The sequence below is a fragment of the Ornithodoros turicata genome, chromosome 4 (assembly GCF_037126465.1).
Source record: "Ornithodoros turicata isolate Travis chromosome 4, ASM3712646v1, whole genome shotgun sequence".
In the NCBI taxonomy this organism is placed as follows: Eukaryota; Metazoa; Arthropoda; class Arachnida; order Ixodida; family Argasidae; genus Ornithodoros; species Ornithodoros turicata.
This window is the reverse complement of record NC_088204.1, coordinates 11,765,686-11,786,610: the sequence shown is the minus strand read 5'-3', so window position 1 is coordinate 11,786,610 and position 20,925 is coordinate 11,765,686. Positions and strand designations below refer to the sequence as shown.

Genomic DNA, 20,925 nt, shown 5'->3' with positions numbered 1-20,925 from the left:
GTTTTCTGTTGTAATTGCGATGTGTTTGTTTTCTCTTGTAGACGAGCAAAGGAACAATTTGTAATCTTATAAATCATATTCGACACTTCGAATTTCGGCTACCTCGGCTCGCGCTGCTCAAGCAGTCACTACATGGTTTCTACATAGGCTTTAAATATTTGGATATAGCGCCTTAGACTTTACAACTGAACAAATTGATTTCTTATTTCGACAGATAACTAAAGTGAGTTGTAGGAAAACGTCAATACCCAGTCATACTTACCATTGGCGAATTGTGGCGACCTCTAGATACAACGTATTTCAATATGAAAGCAACGAAAAGTCACGCCGGTTCGGAGGTTTGGACTAACATCGGCCGGCGCACGCAGGTAAGAGGAAGTACACGTTTCCTAATTCTTTTGATGATGTCTCATAACTCAGTTGAAGCCAGTAACATAGCTCTTAGGATACAGTGTGTCCGTTAGTGCTTCACAGGAGCGTTGCAAGTTCTCAACATACCGAAGTGCCCGTTCGATTTCCCCTGCGCTGTGCTACAGATATAGCGTTGAACTCATCAACTCGATTCACACTTACTAAGATGCCTAAAAATGTTGCAACAATTTTTCAAGCATGAACCCCTCTGTGGAAATATTTGGGACGAGCAATGACAGGATTCTTTGCTATTGATCATTGTAAAATTACAGTTGTTACACGCGCTTGTGACTGCAAGAGCTGTAAACACGTTCGATATTTGCTTACTGAATTTGTCATTACTTTGTTGAAGTAATACTAATACGTCACAAAGTTACACGATGGCGTATGGGCCCAGCTGGTTGATTTGTCCATGACGAGTCCCTGCGATCTCATTCTTCTGATTACATTTTTTATAGCAGAATTCAACTGGTGACAGCAATAGAACACTTCGCAGTAGAAAAAAAAAGCAGTAGGAAACTTGAATTGAATTTATTTAATGTATTACATAAATGTGGGAAATGGGAGCAATAGCTGTTAATTAATGAACAACTTTCAAAAAGAATGTGTTCCTTCTTGCAGGAACTCTGCTGTGATGTCTGACGTGAAAAGATTGGTGCTCTCAATAGTACAGTTTCTCCGCCAACAGCTGCAGACAGAAGAACTCACAGCAGACGCTAAAGAAAGTGTTGAAGGTATACTAACAGTACTGGCTATAAAAATTTTTATTCTTTATACATGATGCATGAGTTCAGTGGTGAGGGACTTTGCAATGTTTGTATAATAGTACAATGTGCTTCACAAAATCTGCAGCCGATATTAACATCCTGCATTCTGCACTTTCTGCTCGTGTCGTCTGCACAGGAATCAGCAGCTGTACCAAATTTTTGGACAAAAAGTCCTGTTTTCTTTCTTCATTGTTCTGCGTGGCTCATGCCCTGTGCTTCCTTTTTATTTTGATGCAGTTTATTAAATGCACTTTAATGTATTTTAATACGTAATGCAGTCGCTGTACAATGTCTGGAGACTGCGTACGGAGTCAGCGTGGACACACAGAGCCATCTGCTGGAGCAGCGGACACTTTTGGAAATGTTTCGAGAAGTTTCTCTTCATGACGCAGCAAGTGTTCACCTTTACTTCCACACTTATATTCCTTCCTCACTTCGGTCCTCACTATGGGGCTCATCATTACACTCTACACCAAGTTACCGCTTACAGTGGGGTGGAGGTATCACCTGTCGCTACGAAACACCCCAATCGTCGTCATCCAAATAAAGTTGTCGCTTTTTCCCTCAGCTTATGTACATAGCATCAGTTAAAGCAGAATATGTTGGCACAGACAACAAGCCATTTTTAGATATTAATAACCATTTTTATATTGTTAACCACGTTATATTGTTATTGCAGGCTCAAGCCCATACAGTGCTCGAACCGTCACCTGCTCAGCAAGCAGAGGCTGAGATGTACAAACAAGAAGGTAATGTCCTTTGACTTCATGCATCATCATCCATACTTCAAGTTCTCTACCGATAGAGTTTATTGCAACATTTCCGCAACATTCGCTAAAAAGGATTCTAAAAAATCACTTCAAATTCTTTAGAAGATGAATATTTTAAATTGATGAATGTTTTTCAAAGTTGCTAATTTTGTCAGTGAAATGACAAGGTGCACCTGTAGCTGTTCATAATTAGGGTTTGACTTTTTTGGGTTATACCTGATTACGTCCGATATTTACCCCCGATGGACATCAGCAAAAACAGGGTTTAACTCTTGAGAGAACTGAATAGGTTTAACTCGGTCTTTTCCCGAAAACGGGAAGACCAGGGGGATCCGAAGTCATCACAACTAACACAGAACTTTGGAAACTATGTTGTAAATGCATAAATATGCTTATAGAAACTGTCAAAACAGAGACCATGCTGCCTCCTAGATGCATTGACTAAACATTGATACTCTGTGTCTACTGGTGTGTCACGTGTATTCTGCTGAGTAAATCACAGATTTACGCCTAAATTAATCCAATTTAATTAGAACTGAGTTGAATGAGGTGTGATTCAATTCAATTACACTCAAATTACTGAAGCAAAATATAACCCCAAAAAGTCGGGCCCCATGTTCCTCTGTACTCGATACTGACTGTATGAACATTACTGCATAGGTAACAACATGATGAAGGAAGAACAGTACCCAGCTGCCCTGGAATACTACACCAAAGCAATTTCTCTTGATGGACACAACGCAGTCTACTTCTGCAACAGGTAAAACTCCCCCCTGTTTTGCTTCATAATTTTTGTATAGATGACTGACAACTATCCTTTCTTCCAGGGCTGCTGCTTATAGTAAACTTAACAATCACATGGAAGCCATCAAGGACTGTCAGAGAGCACTTAAAATTGATCCCAAGTATGGCAAAGCATATGGCCGCATTGGGTATGTTTTCTTTTTTTCTTTTTCTTTTCTGGTAGTTCCAAGAATATGCAAGATTGACTGGATAATTTCAGCACATGTCTACCAAGCAGTACCCCGGTCACACAGCAAATTGAATGTCACTCCCAGATGAATTTGTTACATGTCGCACGGTGAAACGAAATGCCAGTACATGCGAATGAGTTCGAGGAACACATTTGCTTTTCCCTCTCGCACCAACTGTGTACCCTTGTTAGGAAAGATATTAGTAGCAAAATCGATGATAAACCATTAGAAAAAAATTAAACACAAATTAAAAGTTGTACTCCAATATATTACCACGGTTTTAATAACTTTTGACATCAAGCAAAAAGGCTTAACACTCTTTCTCGGAGAACTACCCTCGTTGCCATGTTGCCAAGTGTGGTCCAGATGGGCTTCTTGCTTGTCTTGACTAGTGATATTTGGCAACCTAAGTGTCGTCCAAAAGCAGCGATTTTGTGAAATAATCAAATGTTTCGCTAGTTTTGCAAAAAATAAAAATATATCGAATGCACCTGTATATAGTAGCTTCACATGTTTGGCCTTGGCGTCTTAATCAACAACAGTGATGTCATTTGCGAATGATATTATTTTTCTTAGTGTAGCTCTATGCAATACAAATGAATGACATTCGGTGCGAATGGCATACGCTGGGAGTGCCATTCAGTTTGCCGTGTGGCATGGGGTATAACAGTGTTTTGGGTGCTGTGGTCAAGTCGCGTGCATGGTAGTCTGAGGGAAAAAAAGGAAACTTCCTGGCGAAGCGTTTGCAAATTAGGACACTGTAGTACAGCTGCTGTCACACTTACACTGCCTCGTGACAGCTGTTCGGCATGCTCTGTCGGGCGGATATTCCACCCACTATCGGTCTCCGCTTTGCAATCACTGCTTTGCTGGAAGCACGCTGTGACTTACGCTGAAGACCAGACGGCAATGCTCCACAGCATTGCAACTAGATCTGACAGCAGCTGTACATTTCTTCTCTATTAATAGTTAACTATAGGTATTCAAAGCTTGTCTTCTAAATATGCTAAATTGACCCAAAACCTAACTTTTTAATCCATATGGGTTTATTTGTTTGTTAGGAAAAAACAAACAAACCCATATGGGTAATGCTTGAAGACTGCTACGATAACCTGTTCTCGAAATACCATGTCTCTATCACAAGAGAATTGGGCAATTCAAGCGCATAACAGTTTTGGTACAACATGAATCACATGATGAAACTGTACTTAGTCTCGATCAGCAGCAGCCATGTTGGTTATATCAACTGAACCTATGACTCATTTCTATACCAATAAAAACACACATACAAAGTGTAATACACTAAACGTTGGCACCACCTGAATGCAAACCGTTGATTTTTGGAGTCGTCAATCTGATCTTTTCCCGATTGATGTTTCAGCCTTGCTTACGCTAGCTTGAACGAGCATCAAAAGGCCAAGGAGTCCTACCAAAAGGCGGTAGAGCTGGACCCAGACAACCAAAGCTACATCAACAACCTGAGGGTCGCAGAAGAAAAGCTCAGGGGAATGTCTGTAAGATCACGTAACATCTTTGGTTGGCTTGCAGGAAGAAAAATCCCTTCCAGGGCTGACGAGTCTCCACGAACGTGCACTTGAACAAAATGTGTTTTAATGTTAATCCAGGGCACGTAAACTGTTTGGGAAAAACAAGGGGTGGTGCCTTATCCAAAGAGTCCCAGCGTTCGTAAAGCAAGGGAATTCGTAAACTGAGTGTTCATAAATCCAGGCCTGACTGTATTCGCTGCAAGATCGACCTATAGGGGGCGACACCGTCACCTTCCTAGTGTGGATAACACGCGGCCCGACGTTCAGAATTGATGGTTCTTTTCCGTAATTCTTGTAGATCACTTGTGCCGCGATGGTACGATACTGCTCGGTTCCCCAATGCTGCACCTACTGCACTGAACACGGGATAAACATGTAATAGCAGACGACGCATCCACACTACGGTAGTTCTGCAAAACCGCAGTGCGCCGACACCGTTGGATCTCGGAGTGAATAGGATGCACAAATACTAGCTCCCTCTGTACACAGTGGAGAAAACCTGTCATCTGCTACGATATCCGCCATCTTGAAGCCCACACACAGCATGCGCTGCATTGACAAAGCCATCGCTTTGTAGCCATCGCATATAGTAGCAACTTGGCTACTATATGCTACTATATGTTACACTTCCAAATTGAGTAAAGAAATAGCAGAGGAGACATGAGGAATTTTGGTGAAAGCGGAACACAGCGTCCAGGCTTGGTGACCCAGGGCTTCAAAATGGCGGCTTCGTGGTACATGCTTCTGGAAAGGGTAACTCCACCCTACGCAAAGGGAGCTAGTAGTATTCAAGCACCCTATGATCATGTAGCATCCTCTGAGAGTAACTTGGGTACTGTTATTCTGGAGGGAGGGCATGTGTTTCTAGGTACCTTATCATAGACCTATATGTTTCTCCATCTTCTCCACTAGTTCGAGAAGCCTTGTGTAAGCCACGTGACCTTGACTCCGACGGTCAGTCCAGTGGGAGGTAGATCAGCCGGCCGGATAGCAGTCGCTTAACGGGCGTAGGGAAACCCCTTCAACATTTAGATGTTCGTGCACTTTCTCCACAGTGTTACCATATTTCGGTACATGTTGAGATGTTTAAAATTTATCTTGAAACTTTGATGCCGTGCCTCTGACTTAATTTATCTTATTCCGATCCAGCACGTTTAAAAATTCTACAAAGGAAACGTTAAAGATACTTGAACTTGACTTGTTCAATAATTCCCGTGTCAGAGCTGCCTTTTATCCGTGGTCAGAAGCCTGCGCTTGTGGCTCCTGCTTGCTCATCTGCCATTCAGCTCCTTGTTTGCTCACTTCTGCTCGCTCACTCGCTCTTCACAGAGCTGTACGTTTGTTGACTCAGCTCCTGCTCTGCTCACCTTTTGCTCACTTGCTCCGTGTTCAGCTCTTTCGTTTGCTCACTTGTCGCCTTTGTCGCCTCAATAGCAACATTCAGCACGAGTGTACAGCACAGCAAACATGTTTACTTCGATTTGCTCTTCCATACAAGTGCATCGTGCTGATGCTAGATTACACGGCTTCCATACCGTTCACAAGGAAACAAATTTGTTTTGTTTATTGTGTTACTTATTTCCAGGTCATTGGTCAGTAGCACAGTAGCTGTTTCATTCTGCCCTGTGACTGACTGCTTGTGTATAACATCTCAGTTACAAGTCATTCTCTCAACATAAGTACAAACTGTATTGGATTGTAAGCTAGCTCAGTATGTGTGGTAGTGTCGTGTACATTTCCTTCCGTTACACAGGAGTCATTAGTTCCACAATTTCGTTAAAGTGCCACTTTAAAGCCGTTAAAGTGGACTAAAAAAATTATTGTATTCCGTATTATAAATAAATTTCTGCGTTAATTAATGCGTTAAATTTTCGAAAGAACCCGCAAGACTTAAAAATTGCCCGATTCTGCAAGAGCAGGTTACATAACCGGGAGCTCTGGCATATGCCTCCAATGGCACACACGCCTTCCCGGTCTCCACCCTCCGCCCCACATTGCAAGACATTCAGCGGCTGTGGTGGGAATACGGAAATCGACCCTGGAGGAGCAGTGTTGCCAGACACGTGGCAGATTGTGCACCGTATGACATCATACAAGGGTGTCTACCAACCTGGAAAACCGGAAATCGTCAGGGAAACTCTCGGACAAGTGCTGTGGCGATGCACAGCGATTCGCCAATACCACAAGCTCAGAGGCAGTAAAGTAGGGCAGCCTTTCTTAATAAACCTCTACCCGAGAAACGTCATCATGACGTTGGTAGACAGACTGAAACCGAAACAGATCGTAAGGGGAGGGCTGGTTTCCTTGAATGGACACTTGTTTGCTACCTCCTATTGAAAGAAAAGTAAGAACAAAGGTCACGTCCCTTTCAGGGATTGTCGTGATCGCCTCAAGGCCGTGGTTTTCAGGTGCGGCCTTGTTCGCCCCTTAGCTAAGAGCATAGTTCGACACTACCAAACTAGTGGCGCTGCCGAACACTATGAAGTCGTATGTTTACAAACAGGGTGAGGTCTATACTCAATGTATGATCTGTTTTATGAGGGATCTGGGCACAAAAACATAGCAGCGGGCACCAAGTTCCCTCTTGTTTTGGTCAGGGAACTCGCATGAAATAGACAGTGAAAACGTGGAAAATTCAGGGAACTTGAAGGCTGCAATTTGGTAGACACCCCACATCAGAGATGTTAATTTTGCGATACTTCCACGTCAGACAGCAAGCAATACAAAACGGTATTTTTTGGGAAAAAACAATGCGAGACGTGGACTGCAATGACATTAATTCGATAGGGTCCTGAGAACACCAGATTTAGTTGGCAGTGGCATTTTAAGCAAAAGAAATTTCAGTACACAGTTATGTTATGCCTGAATTGGACTATGTTTTGTTCTAAGTACCCTTGAAACTCAGTTTGAATTTTTATTTTTTTATTTTTTCTCTCTCTTTATAGAGTAATGGAGGCGGGGACTTACACCACGGGGCTGGGGGCGGAGCCACAGCTCCTTTTGACTTGAGCTCCGTCCTTGGCAACCCTACACTCATGAACATGGTAAAAAGATCTTTATTTTTATTCAGATATAAAACCCAAGGGGATGAATTAGAAGCTGACTTACTCTAGTAAGCCGGCGGATGTTGCAACATCTGGAAAATTGTGCATGCACGTGGCTGCTGCTTCTGCTGTTACAGTTTGTGCACTGGGTGTTCAGAACAGATATTAGATGTTATATTTCTACATGCAGGCTGCAGCACTGATGCAGGATCCTAACATGCAAAATATGTGAGTTCACTTCCTTGTCCTTTTCGTAGTATTTTTTGAGTACGGTATGTTTAATAGCCTAGTTGGCCCTCTAAAATGTGTAGGCCATGTTTTGGGTATAGAATTTGCTTTGGTGACTTTTAATTTCACTTAATTTATTTTATTAACTCGATTAAGAATTAAGATTACATTACAAAAATTGCATTAATTTTTTTTAGTGTCAGCTACGTAAACAATTAGAAAGGCATAAATTCTGTGCCAAAAACTGAAATTGAGGCCATGACAGACGGCAGCGATAAGGCCTTCACGGAGAAACAGGTGTAAAAAGAATGGGGTTCTCAACGTTTCTGTAAGCTCCAAACTGCCTAGTCTTAACAGCAGAAAGGATTGGGATACTCGGCACTAAGAATTGTCCATGTACGCTGCTCACCTTTCTGGCAAAACTAAAATTTGTTCCGTAATATTTAGCGACCATATCCAAATTTTAACGCGTCTGAGGGAAAGGCTACGGCGGCATAAGCGGAGTCCAGAACATTTATAAGTATATTTACAAGTATATCGGAAGGAAATAGGTATCTCGAACGCCAAAAACGTGATGAACCTGTTCAATTGTTCAACCGTTCGCAATGAACAGATTGCTGATGAGCTGCAATAATCGGAGTCCAAAAAATGAATCTGCAGGCACACAGAAAGTAAGAAAATTTGACCCTCAAGTAAGATGCATTATGTTGAACCCAGCAAGCAGCACGATTGTTGTAATTGGTTATACTTAGGGCCTGACTTTTTCGGGTTTTATTTTTGGCCAAATTCGGGGGGTAAATATCGGGTGATATTTTTCATTTTAAAATTCGGGTGTATTCGGGTTAAATCCCGTTACGGCATATTCTGTCGTTAGGAATTCGGGTGATTTTTTCTTTGTTTAATAAAAATTTGCCTTAACATGGAACTAATGTTTAGCAATGTTATCAAACTTTATTTTAATGCACGCTTATGAGTGTGCCACGCGACCCGGATGTTTTCGGGTAGGTTCAGGTTAAACCCGAATTTTACAGATTTCGTTCGGGGGGTAAATATCGGGCGGATACGGGTTTAACCCTAAAAAGTCAGGCCCTAGTTATACTACAGGATACAGCCTTCACCTAACTACGGCCTATTCTTAGACCCTGATGTTTTAGGGTTAAACCCAATTTTCCCCCGAATTCGCACCCCGAATTGAGGTTCACCTATCTAGGGTTAAACCCGATTTCTACCTGCAAAACTGCACCTAGGCTAGGCACTTCAAGGCGTCGACATACTAGTTTCTCACAAAATATGCGACTGCCCCTTACTCCTGGCGCTCTGGATAAACGGTACAGTGAACGTTTATTCTACAATAATGCCCGATTTCTCCCCGAACTTAGTCTGATGGTAATTTTTCTGCACGAATTTGCACGAATTTTCGACATCAATTTATTGACCCGATTTCTACCTCCCCGAATTTGGAAAAATATAAAACACGAAAACTTCAGGGTCTACCTATTCTTGCGTTGGCCGTAACGTTTAGGGCCGCAAGTTATGCGGTATGACTAGGCTATCAGTATCTCACGTCCAACTTTAGTAGTAAATCAGACCTCAGACCTGTGATCGATATTCAACTATCCTTTCAGTATGAGCGGCTTGATGTCTGGCGGGCTTGCACAGGGTGGTACGGGCGGCGGTCTGGATGCCTTACTTCAAGCGTAAGCACACACGCCGTGAACAATCGCCGACGCCTTTGTTGTAATTACGTACGACTCACGTTTTCAGGGGTCAGCAGCTAGCATCTCAAATGCAGGCTGCCAACCCAGAACTCGTGGATCAGCTTCGACGCCACATGAACTCCTCGGGTGCCAACAGCCAAGAGGGACCTGAAAATGAACCACAGTAGGAACTACCTCCTGTAGCTATGCTTCACAGTATCTACAATGTGGAAACGAACTACAAGTGCAACAGTGCACGTTGTACAGGTCGCTCCATGCAGGCATTTCAATAAAGAAGCACTTTCATTTGTACTGCATGACGCTTAGATGCTTTTACGGACAGGAGCTCGTACCCGAGTAGAGCGTTAGATTATGTCAATATATTTAGGCATTGGATGCTTTATCTCGCGTTAAATAGTGATGAGGAAAGGGAAAACAGACTTGTGGCTAACATAAATACGGGATGCTTTCACACGAAAGTGCGAATATGGAGTGCTAGTACGCTTGATACTATATACCTATAGGGGGCGTCACAGTCACCTGTCTAGTGTGGACAACACGCGGGCCGATGTTCGTAGTTGATGTTATTTTTCCGTAATTCTAGTGTATATTCACCGGAAGATGACTCGCGCCACGATGGTACGATACTGTCCGGTTCCCCAATGCTCCACCTACTGCACTGAACACGGAATAAACGTGTAAAAGCAGATTACGTGAGGAAGCTATCCACACTACGGTAGTTCATAGTTTCCCCGCAGAGCGCCGACACCGTGCCATCTCTGAACGAATACCTTGGAGGAGCAATGTTACCAAATGGGTAGAAGATTGCACCTACCAATTCCATCTTGCATTGCACGGGCTGCGAAGTTTTCGAATATTCGATTTTATTTTCGAATATCATAGCAGTTTACTGTTACCAAGCTGTTTCGTGTAGCGCGTTTGAATTTGTACGTTGCAGAAACAGCGACGTACATGAATAGTAGAGCAGCTGCAAAGCGACGCGCGGAGCTTTCGATGTGGTTACGTTCGTCTGCAAATGCATCACTACGCATTCGCTAGCCGAAACCGAAACTAGTACACAGTTGTGCGCATCCGCCCCAGCGCAACCGCACTACGCTTTATGCATCGTGTAAGGCCTACAGTTAGATTAAATTCTGGTTGTATATAGAAATTTTATGGGTGTTGAGCTGAACACCGCTGTTTACCATGCCACTGCGTCCACGCAATTTAGTCGCAATTTTCAGTTTCGATTTGTGGTAGTGGCTTTTGCATTGCTATACCTCGAAGTTTGAACCAATCCTCAGCGAAAAAAAGGAAAAATCGTGGACGCGTGCGATGACAGCGACAATCGAGGAATGGAATGTGACGATATTTCGACGACCTACCTGTACGACACTCGAGCTCGACCACCCCTACGGCCAAGTGTCATCCAGTGATATTCGACCGACCACAACTCAAAAAGGCTTTCTACGGGCCTTTGGTGCGCAGTCCTACAAATAATTTCATTATGATCAAAGGACTACACCCCGTGATCTGTCTGCACGCCAGAGCCCTGGCGTGCGCGGAACCTAATGTAAGCAGCAAGCAGCGCTACACATTCGTCTGGTTCGCACGCGTGTCTGAGCTTGGCGAACAACACGCGTGCCAAACGCGCGTGGAGAGAAACTGTAGAAGACGACGCCACGCTATGCTGTACTTCGACATTTCCCTTCCGCTGTTCTCGTTGGTGTTTTGCGTTGGCGCCCACAGACCGCCTGCTCGTCCCTTTGAGAACGTCACTTTCTATGGCCATCTAAAGGTATCTGTCCTGACAGGACCAGAATGTAAGCCTAATTGAAGCGGTCTTCCCTGGTTCAGGTGCGGCACGGAAATTCGTTTGTAGTTGTCTGCTTCACCGATCTTGCAACGGAAATCTTCTGGACGAAAGACGGCAGGCCTTTGAAGCTTGCCGTGCCACCCGGCTACTCGATGTCGCAGTACTTGGAAGACATGACTTGGATGGTTTCCGCGCTTGAAGTGCGAAGCGCACAGGCGGTACACAGCGGGGCGTACAGCTGCACAAATGCGTCAATCGTGACGCATCGTGTCACAGTAATAGAGCAGTATGACAGTGCACTGGGGACTGAGACGATCGACTGTGTGCACGTGGTGAGTGGCCTTGAACGTAAGACGTTTGTGTTTTGTAAGCATTTACCGAAAACTCGAAAAATACGTTAAGTTGCATAATGCCCATCGTAATGTTTGTGCGAGCATAGCTGTCCTCAGGCTGTCGCAATATTTTGAGCGCGCGATCATTTTGTGCAGAAAAGTGCGTCGATTACGCGAGTAAAGTTACAATGCCGGCGAAGAGCTCTTAGTTCGCGCACAAAGCGCTGGGTCCGCTTCGACGGTGGAATGGACGAAGTGCCTCGAGGATGCAGCCGAAATGAATCGAATAAAGTACATAGCATAGGGCATACCGTGTTTCCTCGCGTAATTAGCGCACCCTGCCTGTGGCGCTACGTTTTCGCTAAGTGCGTCAGTTACGCGGGTAAATATATGGTACAGCTCTCGCCAACCTTAATAATAACACTGGAAAACATTTGGTCTCATATCCAAGCGTGATAACAACCACCCAGGGGGCACTGGGGCATGTTATGTTAACAAAATCCTTCCATTAAACTAACAGAATAATTTTGTTCAATCAAGATTTCCTTATGGCCCCAGGGGTTGCTGTAATCGCGCTCGGGAAGTAGACCATATTTTTTCCAGTGTTATTATTAAGGTTGACGGGAGCTGTACTTGTCAAAAGTGAATCCATCGTCCAGGAAAGAATTTGACGTTTTAAGACTTCAATGGCATAAAATAAAGCTCGCAGAGTTCTTCTTGGTACTATAGGCACTATTTGTGCAGGATTTTTATATCATGGGGATGTTGTATGTGTGTGTATGTGGGCAGGGGGTTTTGTGCTGAGGGTGCGTGACAGCAGTAACTGCTAGCTCTACAAACTTTTTTTTTGTAGAGAGGGGGCAGTGGTGTATGAGGGGACTTCAGGGGGTTCAAGCCACTGAACTGTAGTGCATTCAGAAAAGGGAAAACAGGGGTGAATTCCTCCTCCCCATGTAAAGTTCCCAGAGAACCCTCCCCAAATATACAGGGCATTTTTGTATCGTTTACAGAATTTTTAATAAGGCTACTGAGCTACCAAGATGCTGTTTTCACGGGTGGGTTTTGCGGCCAGGCGGACATCCTGTGGGAAAGAGCATGTAACGACCGGATGACTAATTACTTAAAATTCACTAATTAAGTTATTAGTTTGGTTCTCAGGGAAATGCGAGACAGCAGGATTGGAGCCAGGTCTTTTTTAAATACGCGTCCTGAAACAAGCACAAACTTTGAGATATAAATTGTACGTTTTACTATGCAAATGAGCCAAAAACAAACCGAAACCGGACACTTCGCGAGCACATAAAGAGGGAAAGGGCGTTCGCGTCAGAGGGTCACGAGTTTTGTAGCGATCGAGCCGATTGGAATAAACGCTGGCCAGAAAGATCGCTTTCAGGCCCAGATAAGCCGAAGTGATGTCGTTCCTGCACTGGAGAAGTGCGTAGTTCTGAATTCGCCTCATTTGCATACCGAAGCAATTTATATCTCAAAGTGTATATGCTGGTTTCAGAATTTTAAAGAAAGAGGGTGGATTCAAAAAATGGTTGACTCCAATTCTGCTGTCTCGTATCTTCGTACAAAATCATCTAATTATAAAGTTAATTAACGAATTTTAGGCGATTAGTCGTCCAATAGTTACATGCCCTTCCCCACAGGATGTACGCCTTGCCGCGTGACCAGTCCAAAATAACGGCATTAGTGCTCACAGCTTTAAAAGAAAAATCCTTAAGGTAAAACAAAAAAGGAACGCGCCGTATATCTGGTTATGTTACGGGTGGTGGGGGTGTGTTTTATGATCTTTAGGGGGTTGGGGGCATGGTGGGAAAGGCTGTTAGGCACCTCGGTGTTGCTGTGTCCCAGTATAGCAAGCCAATCAAGCAAGGAATTTTACTCATCAGTATTTGTGAATTTTAGTAGCCACAAGCTTATTTATCAAGCTTATTGATTCAAAAAACATTGGGGCCGCGAAGTTAAGAGTTTTACAGTACTCGCCAAAAACATTGTTACTTTGCAGATCCCTAACACTTCACTGGAACTTACCTGCGGTGTTCCACACAAGCATGACCGTACAGAAGTGTCCTGGTTGAAAGACGGACAACTACTAACCTCCGGCGACCGAACCATGGTTGTAAATTCTAGTCTGGTAATTCGACGAGCAACGGAAGCAGATTCTGGAAGATACTCATGTTTATGGAACACATCATCCGGTGTTGGAAACTCGCATGGTGTCCGGCGTTACGTGCTTGTCACGCCAATCCAGCTGTACCCTTTTGCACACTCTCACCAGGCTCACGTAGGAGAGAGAGTGAGCATCCTGTGCATGGCAAAAGCGTTCCCTAAACCCAGAGTTGCTTGGTATTTTGGCGGGCAGCAAGCGGACGGCAATATTTCGTTGGACGCCGTTGAGCTGTCCGAGCCTCGTTACGAGGAAGGTCAGTCCCTTCTAACCCTGGCTAACATACAGCCATCGAACATAGGCACGTACACTTGTGTCGCATCTCATAAGCACTGCGATAATGTCGCCGCAATTAAGTCTTTACATTTGTATGCCTCTAAAGGCGAGATGGTAACAAACGAGGAATATCCAGGCGTTGGCATTACGCTTGATCCGAATGCGGGGTCACTGAGACTCTATTGCCATTATCCAGCCGTTCCTCAAGCGAAGATAAGGTGGTTGAAAGACGACAAGGACGTTGAGGAGTACGAAAACAAAGACAAGTACACTAAGGATGCTGAAAATCAGTCGCTCGTCATAGATCATCCCACGGAGGGCGACGTCGGAAACTACACGTGCATCGCTTCGGGGGTGAACAAAACGGCAGTAATACTGGTGGGCCTCAAGGCGAAGGTTATGAAAGATGCCACGCCCGTCTCCGCACACATGGAAGGAAAGAGAGTGTACATGAGCTGCAAGGTGGCCGGGATTCCAACTCCGTACGTACGTTGGTTCCGGAACAACAAATTGATCAAAGTTTCCAGGCTCGAAAGGTTGAGATACAAAGAAGCTGCGGGTGTCTTCCCAGGCACTCTGGAAATCCACGGACTGACGCGAGAAGACAGCGGTACGTACTCCTGCGTCGCTGATAACGGTCACAGTCGGGAGCTGCAGCAATTTCACGTGGAAGTCAAAACAAAGGCCGACGCCATATTGCCTGTCCTCGTCATCTTGGTGGAGGTGGTTGCTCTCTGTGTTCTGGTGTTTAACTTGCACGCGCAGTATCTGGAGAAATTCAAACGACGGCCGGCGCATGATGTGACCTGGCAAGATCTGGAGTCTGCACCCGAGAAGGAACAGGAACAGGGTAGCAATGCAGACAATGAGGTTAGCAATGCAGAAGATGTCACAAGTGCTGTATTAACAGAAATCGCGGAAATAGAAGCAGCCCTACTGAGCATGCCACCGGTGGAAGCATGTACAGATGCGGGTGTTGTATGCGATGGAGACCTTGCTGCGGATCAGCCACAACTAAAAGAAGGGAGCAAATCCGTGATGGATCAGAAAGATGAGCCGGGAATTGAGAGGGCTGGATCCATTGCAGCACTCGATTCTGAAGCTCAAAATGAAACTATAACAATCACTGAAACTGGTGTGATGATGAGTGTGTCTGAACTGGATCAAGGTTTTGTTGAGGAGCTGACAGTAGAGTTCACTGTCGAAGAGATGACAGTTGGCCTTGCTGAGGATGAGCTGGCGTTTCCCACCGCGGATATGGCAGAATATGGTTCAAGCATAGTAGGAAAAGTTGAGAGGGAAGTGTCAAACGAAAGAATGATAGAGGTCACAGATGATGAACTTCCAAGTGTGCCTCAACATGTTGAACATACAGCAGCATCTGTGTTTACAAAAATGCTAAATAAACGTGGTTCAAAAGGGATCGATGTGACATTACCAGAGACAGCACCTGCAGCTGTAAAAGTTGCAGATGATGAACTGCCAAGTGTGCCTCGACATGTTGGACATACAGCAGCATCTGTGTTCACAAAAATGCCAGATAAACTGTGTTCAAAAGGGATGGATGTGACATTACCAGAGACAGCACCTGCAGCTGTAAAAGTTGCAGATGATGAACTGCCAAGTGTGCCTCAACATGTTGAACATACAGCAGCATCTGTGTTCACAAAAATGCCAGATAAACGTGGTTCAAAAGGGATGGATGTGACATTACCAGAGACAGCACCTGCAGCTGTAAAAGTTGCAGGTATAGGAAAACAAAAGTTGGCACTTGAAAAAGTTTCAATGAATGATGGCAAGGATGAAGAATCCAAGCCATCTTCCGCAGCCATATCAAAGACACAAGAAGTGGCTGTGGGAAATACCAAAAAGAGTCATTCAGTTCATGCCCTTGGAAAGATGGCCTCGAAAGCAACCGACAAACAACAGGAAAATGTCCTGGTGCATGATGGTGATAGACAGGATTCAGCTGATGCAGCATCTACAGTGAAGAAGCATGTCTTAGAAGAGCCCAAGCGGGCATCCACAACATGCACTTCAGCGGTTTGCAAGGTAGCCACGCCTGCAGCCGATGTATCAGGAACTAAAAGGGAACTTGAACACAAACAAACATCGGAGGCTAAACAAACAACGGAAAAATGCCTGCGGGCAGCCAGAGAATCCGTATTTGAATTACCAGCGACGCTCAGGGTGAGGAGAAAGAGTGCACTGAGCACGAGCAAAGAGCAAGTTCCGGACAGCACCACCATAGATTTGTCTAGAATATCTTCACTCGAGGTTGTCATGGAAGAAACGGCAGAGAAAGAAGAATCAGAACTTAGAGTAAAGGGCAAGAAAAAGCGTGAAACAGCTGCAATGAAAGAGATTGTAGGTAAACGGGGAGAAAAAGAAACGGAAAGTGGAAAAGAAAAGTTTACAACTGCAGTGAAAGAAACTGTGGATGAGACAGGAGGAAAAGAGAAAGAGAAAGAAAGCGGAGAAGCAAGACCTGACGTTGCTGCTGTGAAAAAGCAGAGACATGTGACGAGTGAAGAGAGAAGCAAGGAGGTGGAGGAGAGTTCTTTGCAAAAGCTAGGAGAGTCATCGGGCAAAAGTTCACCACCACTCGAACGCAAGATCCCCCAAACTACAGCGCCATGTGAAAGAGGCAGAATGCCAGGTCTAGATGAAAGCCCTTCTAAGAAGACCGACGTAACTACGAAACATGTCGAATGGGGTGTAAAACCGAAGAAAGAGATGGGACTCTCCATTGAACAGGTACCTGAAGATATTGAACAGGAAACAGCAAAGAGAATGGCGAGGAAGACTGCAATCGAGGGTCGAGGCAAAGACGCATCGGGGACACCTGAGATACGCTTGCTCGAGGACCTTCAAGAAGCCACACAAGAGACCTCAGTTCCCAAAGAAAAAGCGCCTAAAGCCACACATCTGAAACGACCGTGCGGAGAAACAGGCCTCGGTGATCGCCTACCTACTGCTGTGAGTGCAAAGCATACAAAGGGAGGTGCAGAAGTGGAAGAAGAGAAGCTTCAAGAAGGCAAACAAGAGACTTCAGTTCCCAAAGAAAAAGCACCTAAAGGCACACAGCTGAAGCGACCTTACGGAAAAACAGGCCTCAGTGATCGGCTATCTACTGCTGTAAGTGCAAGGGATACAAAAGGACATGCAGAAGAGGAAGACGAGGAGATCCAAAAACATGAAGTGGAAGTAAATATGCTACGAACTCCATTGAAGGACAGTGGTAGAGCTACCAAGACTGACAAGATTAAGCACCTACACGAAACTTTCGAAGAGCTACAGAGAGTTGAGAAGGCCACGCAAGCAGACACGCTGCCAAGGCTGTCAACCAGACTCACGTCAGAGCAAGCTGCTCTGCCCAAACTTCATGAAAAAGATGCACATCAGAAGGACACAAAATCTGCTGGAAGAGTTCTAAAGAAAGGCAAAGAACGGGGCAAGTATAGAGTCGAAGAGGAATTGCACGATGACGCGTTTGAGAAAAAGACAGCTGACGTGTCTACAGAGACTTTGATATCTCTGTTAAATGTTTCTGAAGTTTCTGAAGGGACACAATACGAACCGCAACGTGACTCAACACCCACATTAACAGCTTTTGGTGGTGTGACACCCCGTTTGTTGTCGCTCGAACCCACGTTAGGAAGAGCAAAGGACAGCGTGCAAGGTAGCCAGAAGGAAACCAAGAAAGAAAAAGTAACTCACGAAAAACCAAAGGACAGAAAAGGTAAAGGGGGACTCGGTACCGCGCGAGGTAAACTCGTATCGGAGGTCACAGACAGATCTGAAAAACGGAAGGAAGAAGGACATCAAGACAAACACAAGAGTGGAAGCCTATCCGAAGCGCTGAAAAACGTTGGCGCACTGCTCCGAAAAAGTGCAAAACAGAAGCCCGAGGAAAAACATGCGTCTGTGTCCAGCTCTGTTGAAGGCGGGAGCTCAGAGTCTGAAAGTCCCCCAGTCGAACCGCTTCCCAGTAAAACTAGCTTCGACACAGAGCACAGAGAAAGCAAGGCGAGTCCATCGACAGAGTCATTTGATGCACAGACTGCACTGGTGGAATGGAAGACGTCCAGCTCCGACGCTTCGAAGCGGCTGTCCGGGACCTTGACTGTGCAGTTTTTTGAGTCGGGAATCGCCCACTCCACTAAAGTGGCCCCGAGCACCTCGTCAACAGGCGAATCTTCCGTTAAGAAAGCGCGTTCACGAAAGCGAAGGAGGCGTCGCAGATCGAAAAAGTCTCCAAAAAGTGGTACAACCACGCCCAAGGTGGCTTCCGGGAGACATGATTCTGACAAATTGGAACCACAAGGCAAAACAAGGCCACGTGCCAATTTTCCGAGGGCAAAAACACACGAAGGTACATCCGCGCAGCCAGCAGAACCATCAGCAGAGATTTCAAGTTGCGCCAGTATTGTTCCGCACGTCGAGCTACGTAAAGGGACAAAAACTTCGCCAACGGACACAATGTCCATGACGGCCGAGTATTTGGAACACCCTGTGACATCGTCCAGTGGCAGTGACCAGAAAGATCACAACAAACACGTATCTACGGAGAGTAAGAGAGTGAAAAAAGAGAGGCCAACCCCAGGTGGTGACACACCCCGAGGAAAAGACATTCTGGTTGAGTATGTTGAACAACTTGTATCATCGAGCTCTGAGGAGAGTGAAATAGACGAAGCTCATCACGAATTGGCACCTTGTAATGGTAAGAGCACCAAAACGGAGCAAAGTGGAACAGACAGCACAAGTATGGCTACCCTCGTACGTTCTATGGAGCTCATTGTTACATTGTCCCGTGATGAGGGTGGCAAAGGTAATGAATCCATTCCCATAAAGAACAGAACTGCAAAGGAAGGTGCACAAAAGAAGGGCAGCTTGGTGGAGTACGTCGAACCACCCATATCGTCGAGCACTCAGCAGAGTGAAATAGATCACAAAGCTCATCGTGAATGGTTACCTGACAAAGGTAAAAGCACCAAAACTGAGCAAAGCGGAGCAGATCTCGTGTCCAGCACAAGTATGGCTACCCTCGTAGATTCTATGGAGCTCATTGTAACTCTGTCCCATGATGAGGGTAGGAGAGATCACGAAGGTAATGAGTCCATACCCATAAAGGAAGGTGCGCAAAAGCGAGAGGACGTAACTCGAAAAAGTGACAGCTTGATACAGTACGTTGAAAAACCTGCATCATTGAGCACTGAAGCTCATCGTGAATGGTTACCCGACGAGGGTAAAAGCACCAAAACTGAGCAAAGCGGAGCAGATCTCGTGTCCAGCACAAGTATGACTACCCTCGTAGATTCCATGGAGCTCATTGTAACTCTGTCCCGTGATGAGGGTAGGAGAGATCACGAAGGTAATGAATCCATTCCCGTAAAGAACGGAACTGCAAAGGAAGGTGCACAAAAGAAGGTTGAACCACCCGTATCGTCGAGTACTGAGCGGAGTGAAATAGATCACAAACCTCATCGTAAATTGGCAACTGGTAATGGTAAAAGCACCAAAACTGAGCAGAGCAGAGCAGATCTCGTGTCCAGCACAAGTATGGCTACCCTCGTAGATTCTATGGAGCTCATTGTAACTCTGTCCCGTGATGAGGGTAGGAGAGATCACGAAGGTAATGAATCCATTCCCGTAAAGAACGGAACTGCAAAGGAAGGTGCACAAAAGAAGGTTGAACCACCCGTATCGTCGAGTACTGAGCGGAGTGAAATAGATCACAAACCTCATCGTAAATTGGCAACTGGTAATGGTAAAAGCACCAAAACTGAACAGAGCAGAGCAGATCTCGTGTCCAGCACAAGTATGGCTACCCTCGTAGATTCTATGGAGCTCATTGTAACTCTGTCCCGTGATGAGGGTAGGAGAGATCACGAAGGTAATGAATCCATTCCCGTAAAGAACGGAACTGCAAAGGAAGGTGCACAAAAGAAGGTTGAACCACCCGTATCGTCGAGTACTGAGCGGAGTGAAATAGATCACAAACCTCATCGTAAATTGGCAACTGGTAATGGTAAAAGCACCAAAACTGAACAGAGCAGAGCAGATCTCGTGTCCAGCACAAGTATGGCTACCCTCGTAGATTCTATGGAGCTCATTGTAACTCTGTCCCGTGATGAGGGTAGGAGAGATCACGAAAGTAATGAGTCCATACCCATAAAGGAAGGTGCGCAAAAGCGAGAGGACGTAACTCAAAAAAGTGACCGCTTGGTAGAGTACGTTGAAAAACCTGCATCATCGAGCACTGAAGCTCATCGTGAATGGTTACCCGACGAGGGTAAAAGCACCAAAACTGAGCAGAGCAGTGTGGACCTCGTGTCCAGCACAAGTATGGCGACGCTCGTAGAGTCCATGGAGCTCATTGTATCGTTGTCCCGTGACGAGGGTGGAAAAGATCACGAAGCCAATGAACCCATAAAGGAAGGTGCGCAAAAGAAAGACGACGCGACTCTCCGTAAAAAAAGTGACAGCTTGGTGGAATGTGTTGAACAACCTGTGTCATTATCAAGCGACCCGAGCGCGAGTGATCATAAAGTTCATGCACATGAATGATAAACGCACAAAGGATATCGTTAAAAATGAGGAGGGTGTTGTGCCCAATGCTAGTATGAATATTATTGCTTGGTTCCCTGGAACACATTGTGAGATGAGAGCAGCAGTGACGCAACCTGAACATGTTCGTGTTCGGCTACTCTCGCACAATAAATGAGATCAAATGCTCCCTTGTCATGCAGCGTGTAATGTATTCTATGCCTTTGGTAGTGCATTTTGAGTGAGGGGAAATCCTCCTCTCCCATATAAAATCCCCATAGAACCTTTTCCCAAAATATTTTTCTGGCTACATGCAGCCGACTGCATCCCCCTTCGTTCGG

The 20,925-nt window shown here is 45.2% G+C and overlaps 2 protein-coding genes across 3 annotated transcripts; both read left to right on the top strand.

Moving 5' to 3' along the window:
• The first annotated feature begins 265 nt into the window (after positions 1–265).
• Positions 266–9,750, top strand: LOC135391051 (small glutamine-rich tetratricopeptide repeat-containing protein beta-like). 2 transcript variants are annotated; one of them, XM_064621133.1, is made up of 11 exons: positions 266–368; positions 1,033–1,145; positions 1,457–1,569; positions 1,858–1,927; positions 2,609–2,708; positions 2,776–2,880; positions 4,304–4,436; positions 7,415–7,513; positions 7,704–7,741; positions 9,367–9,438; positions 9,506–9,750. In XM_064621133.1, the coding sequence occupies exons 2-11, from the start codon at positions 1,046–1,048 to the stop codon at positions 9,624–9,626; spliced, it is 951 nt and encodes a 316-aa protein (XP_064477203.1). In that variant the 5' UTR covers positions 266–368; positions 1,033–1,045; the 3' UTR covers positions 9,627–9,750. The 2 variants fall into 2 exon arrangements, with proteins under 2 accessions (XP_064477203.1, XP_064477204.1); XM_064621134.1 differs by lacking the exon at positions 7,415–7,513.
• A 1,064-nt stretch (positions 9,751–10,814) lies between these two features.
• On the top strand, positions 10,815–20,857 carry LOC135391046 (uncharacterized). Its single transcript, XM_064621121.1, has 3 exons — positions 10,815–11,236; positions 11,296–11,586; positions 13,598–20,857. The coding sequence occupies exons 1-3, from the start codon at positions 10,946–10,948 to the stop codon at positions 20,603–20,605; spliced, it is 7,590 nt and encodes a 2,529-aa protein (XP_064477191.1). The 5' UTR covers positions 10,815–10,945; the 3' UTR covers positions 20,606–20,857.
• The last annotated feature ends 68 nt before the right edge of the window (positions 20,858–20,925 follow it).

Bases quoted from the DNA above. Each gene is read 5' to 3' on its own strand.
- LOC135391046 (XM_064621121.1), top strand. From the start codon at position 10,946: ATGATCAAAGGACTACACCCCGTGATCTGTCTGCACGCCAGAGCCCTG. The intron at 11,237-11,295 runs GTATCTGTCCTG...TCCCTGGTTCAG, and splicing joins CTTTCTATGGCCATCTAAAG to GTGCGGCACGGAAATTCGTT. The intron at 11,587-13,597 runs GTGAGTGGCCTT...GTTACTTTGCAG, and splicing joins CGATCGACTGTGTGCACGTG to ATCCCTAACACTTCACTGGA.
- LOC135391051 (XM_064621133.1), top strand. From the start codon at position 1,046: ATGTCTGACGTGAAAAGATTGGTGCTCTCAATAGTACAGTTTCTCCGC. The intron at 1,928-2,608 runs GTAATGTCCTTT...ATTACTGCATAG, and splicing joins TGAGATGTACAAACAAGAAG to GTAACAACATGATGAAGGAA. The intron at 9,439-9,505 runs GTAAGCACACAC...TCACGTTTTCAG, and splicing joins CTGGATGCCTTACTTCAAGC to GGGTCAGCAGCTAGCATCTC.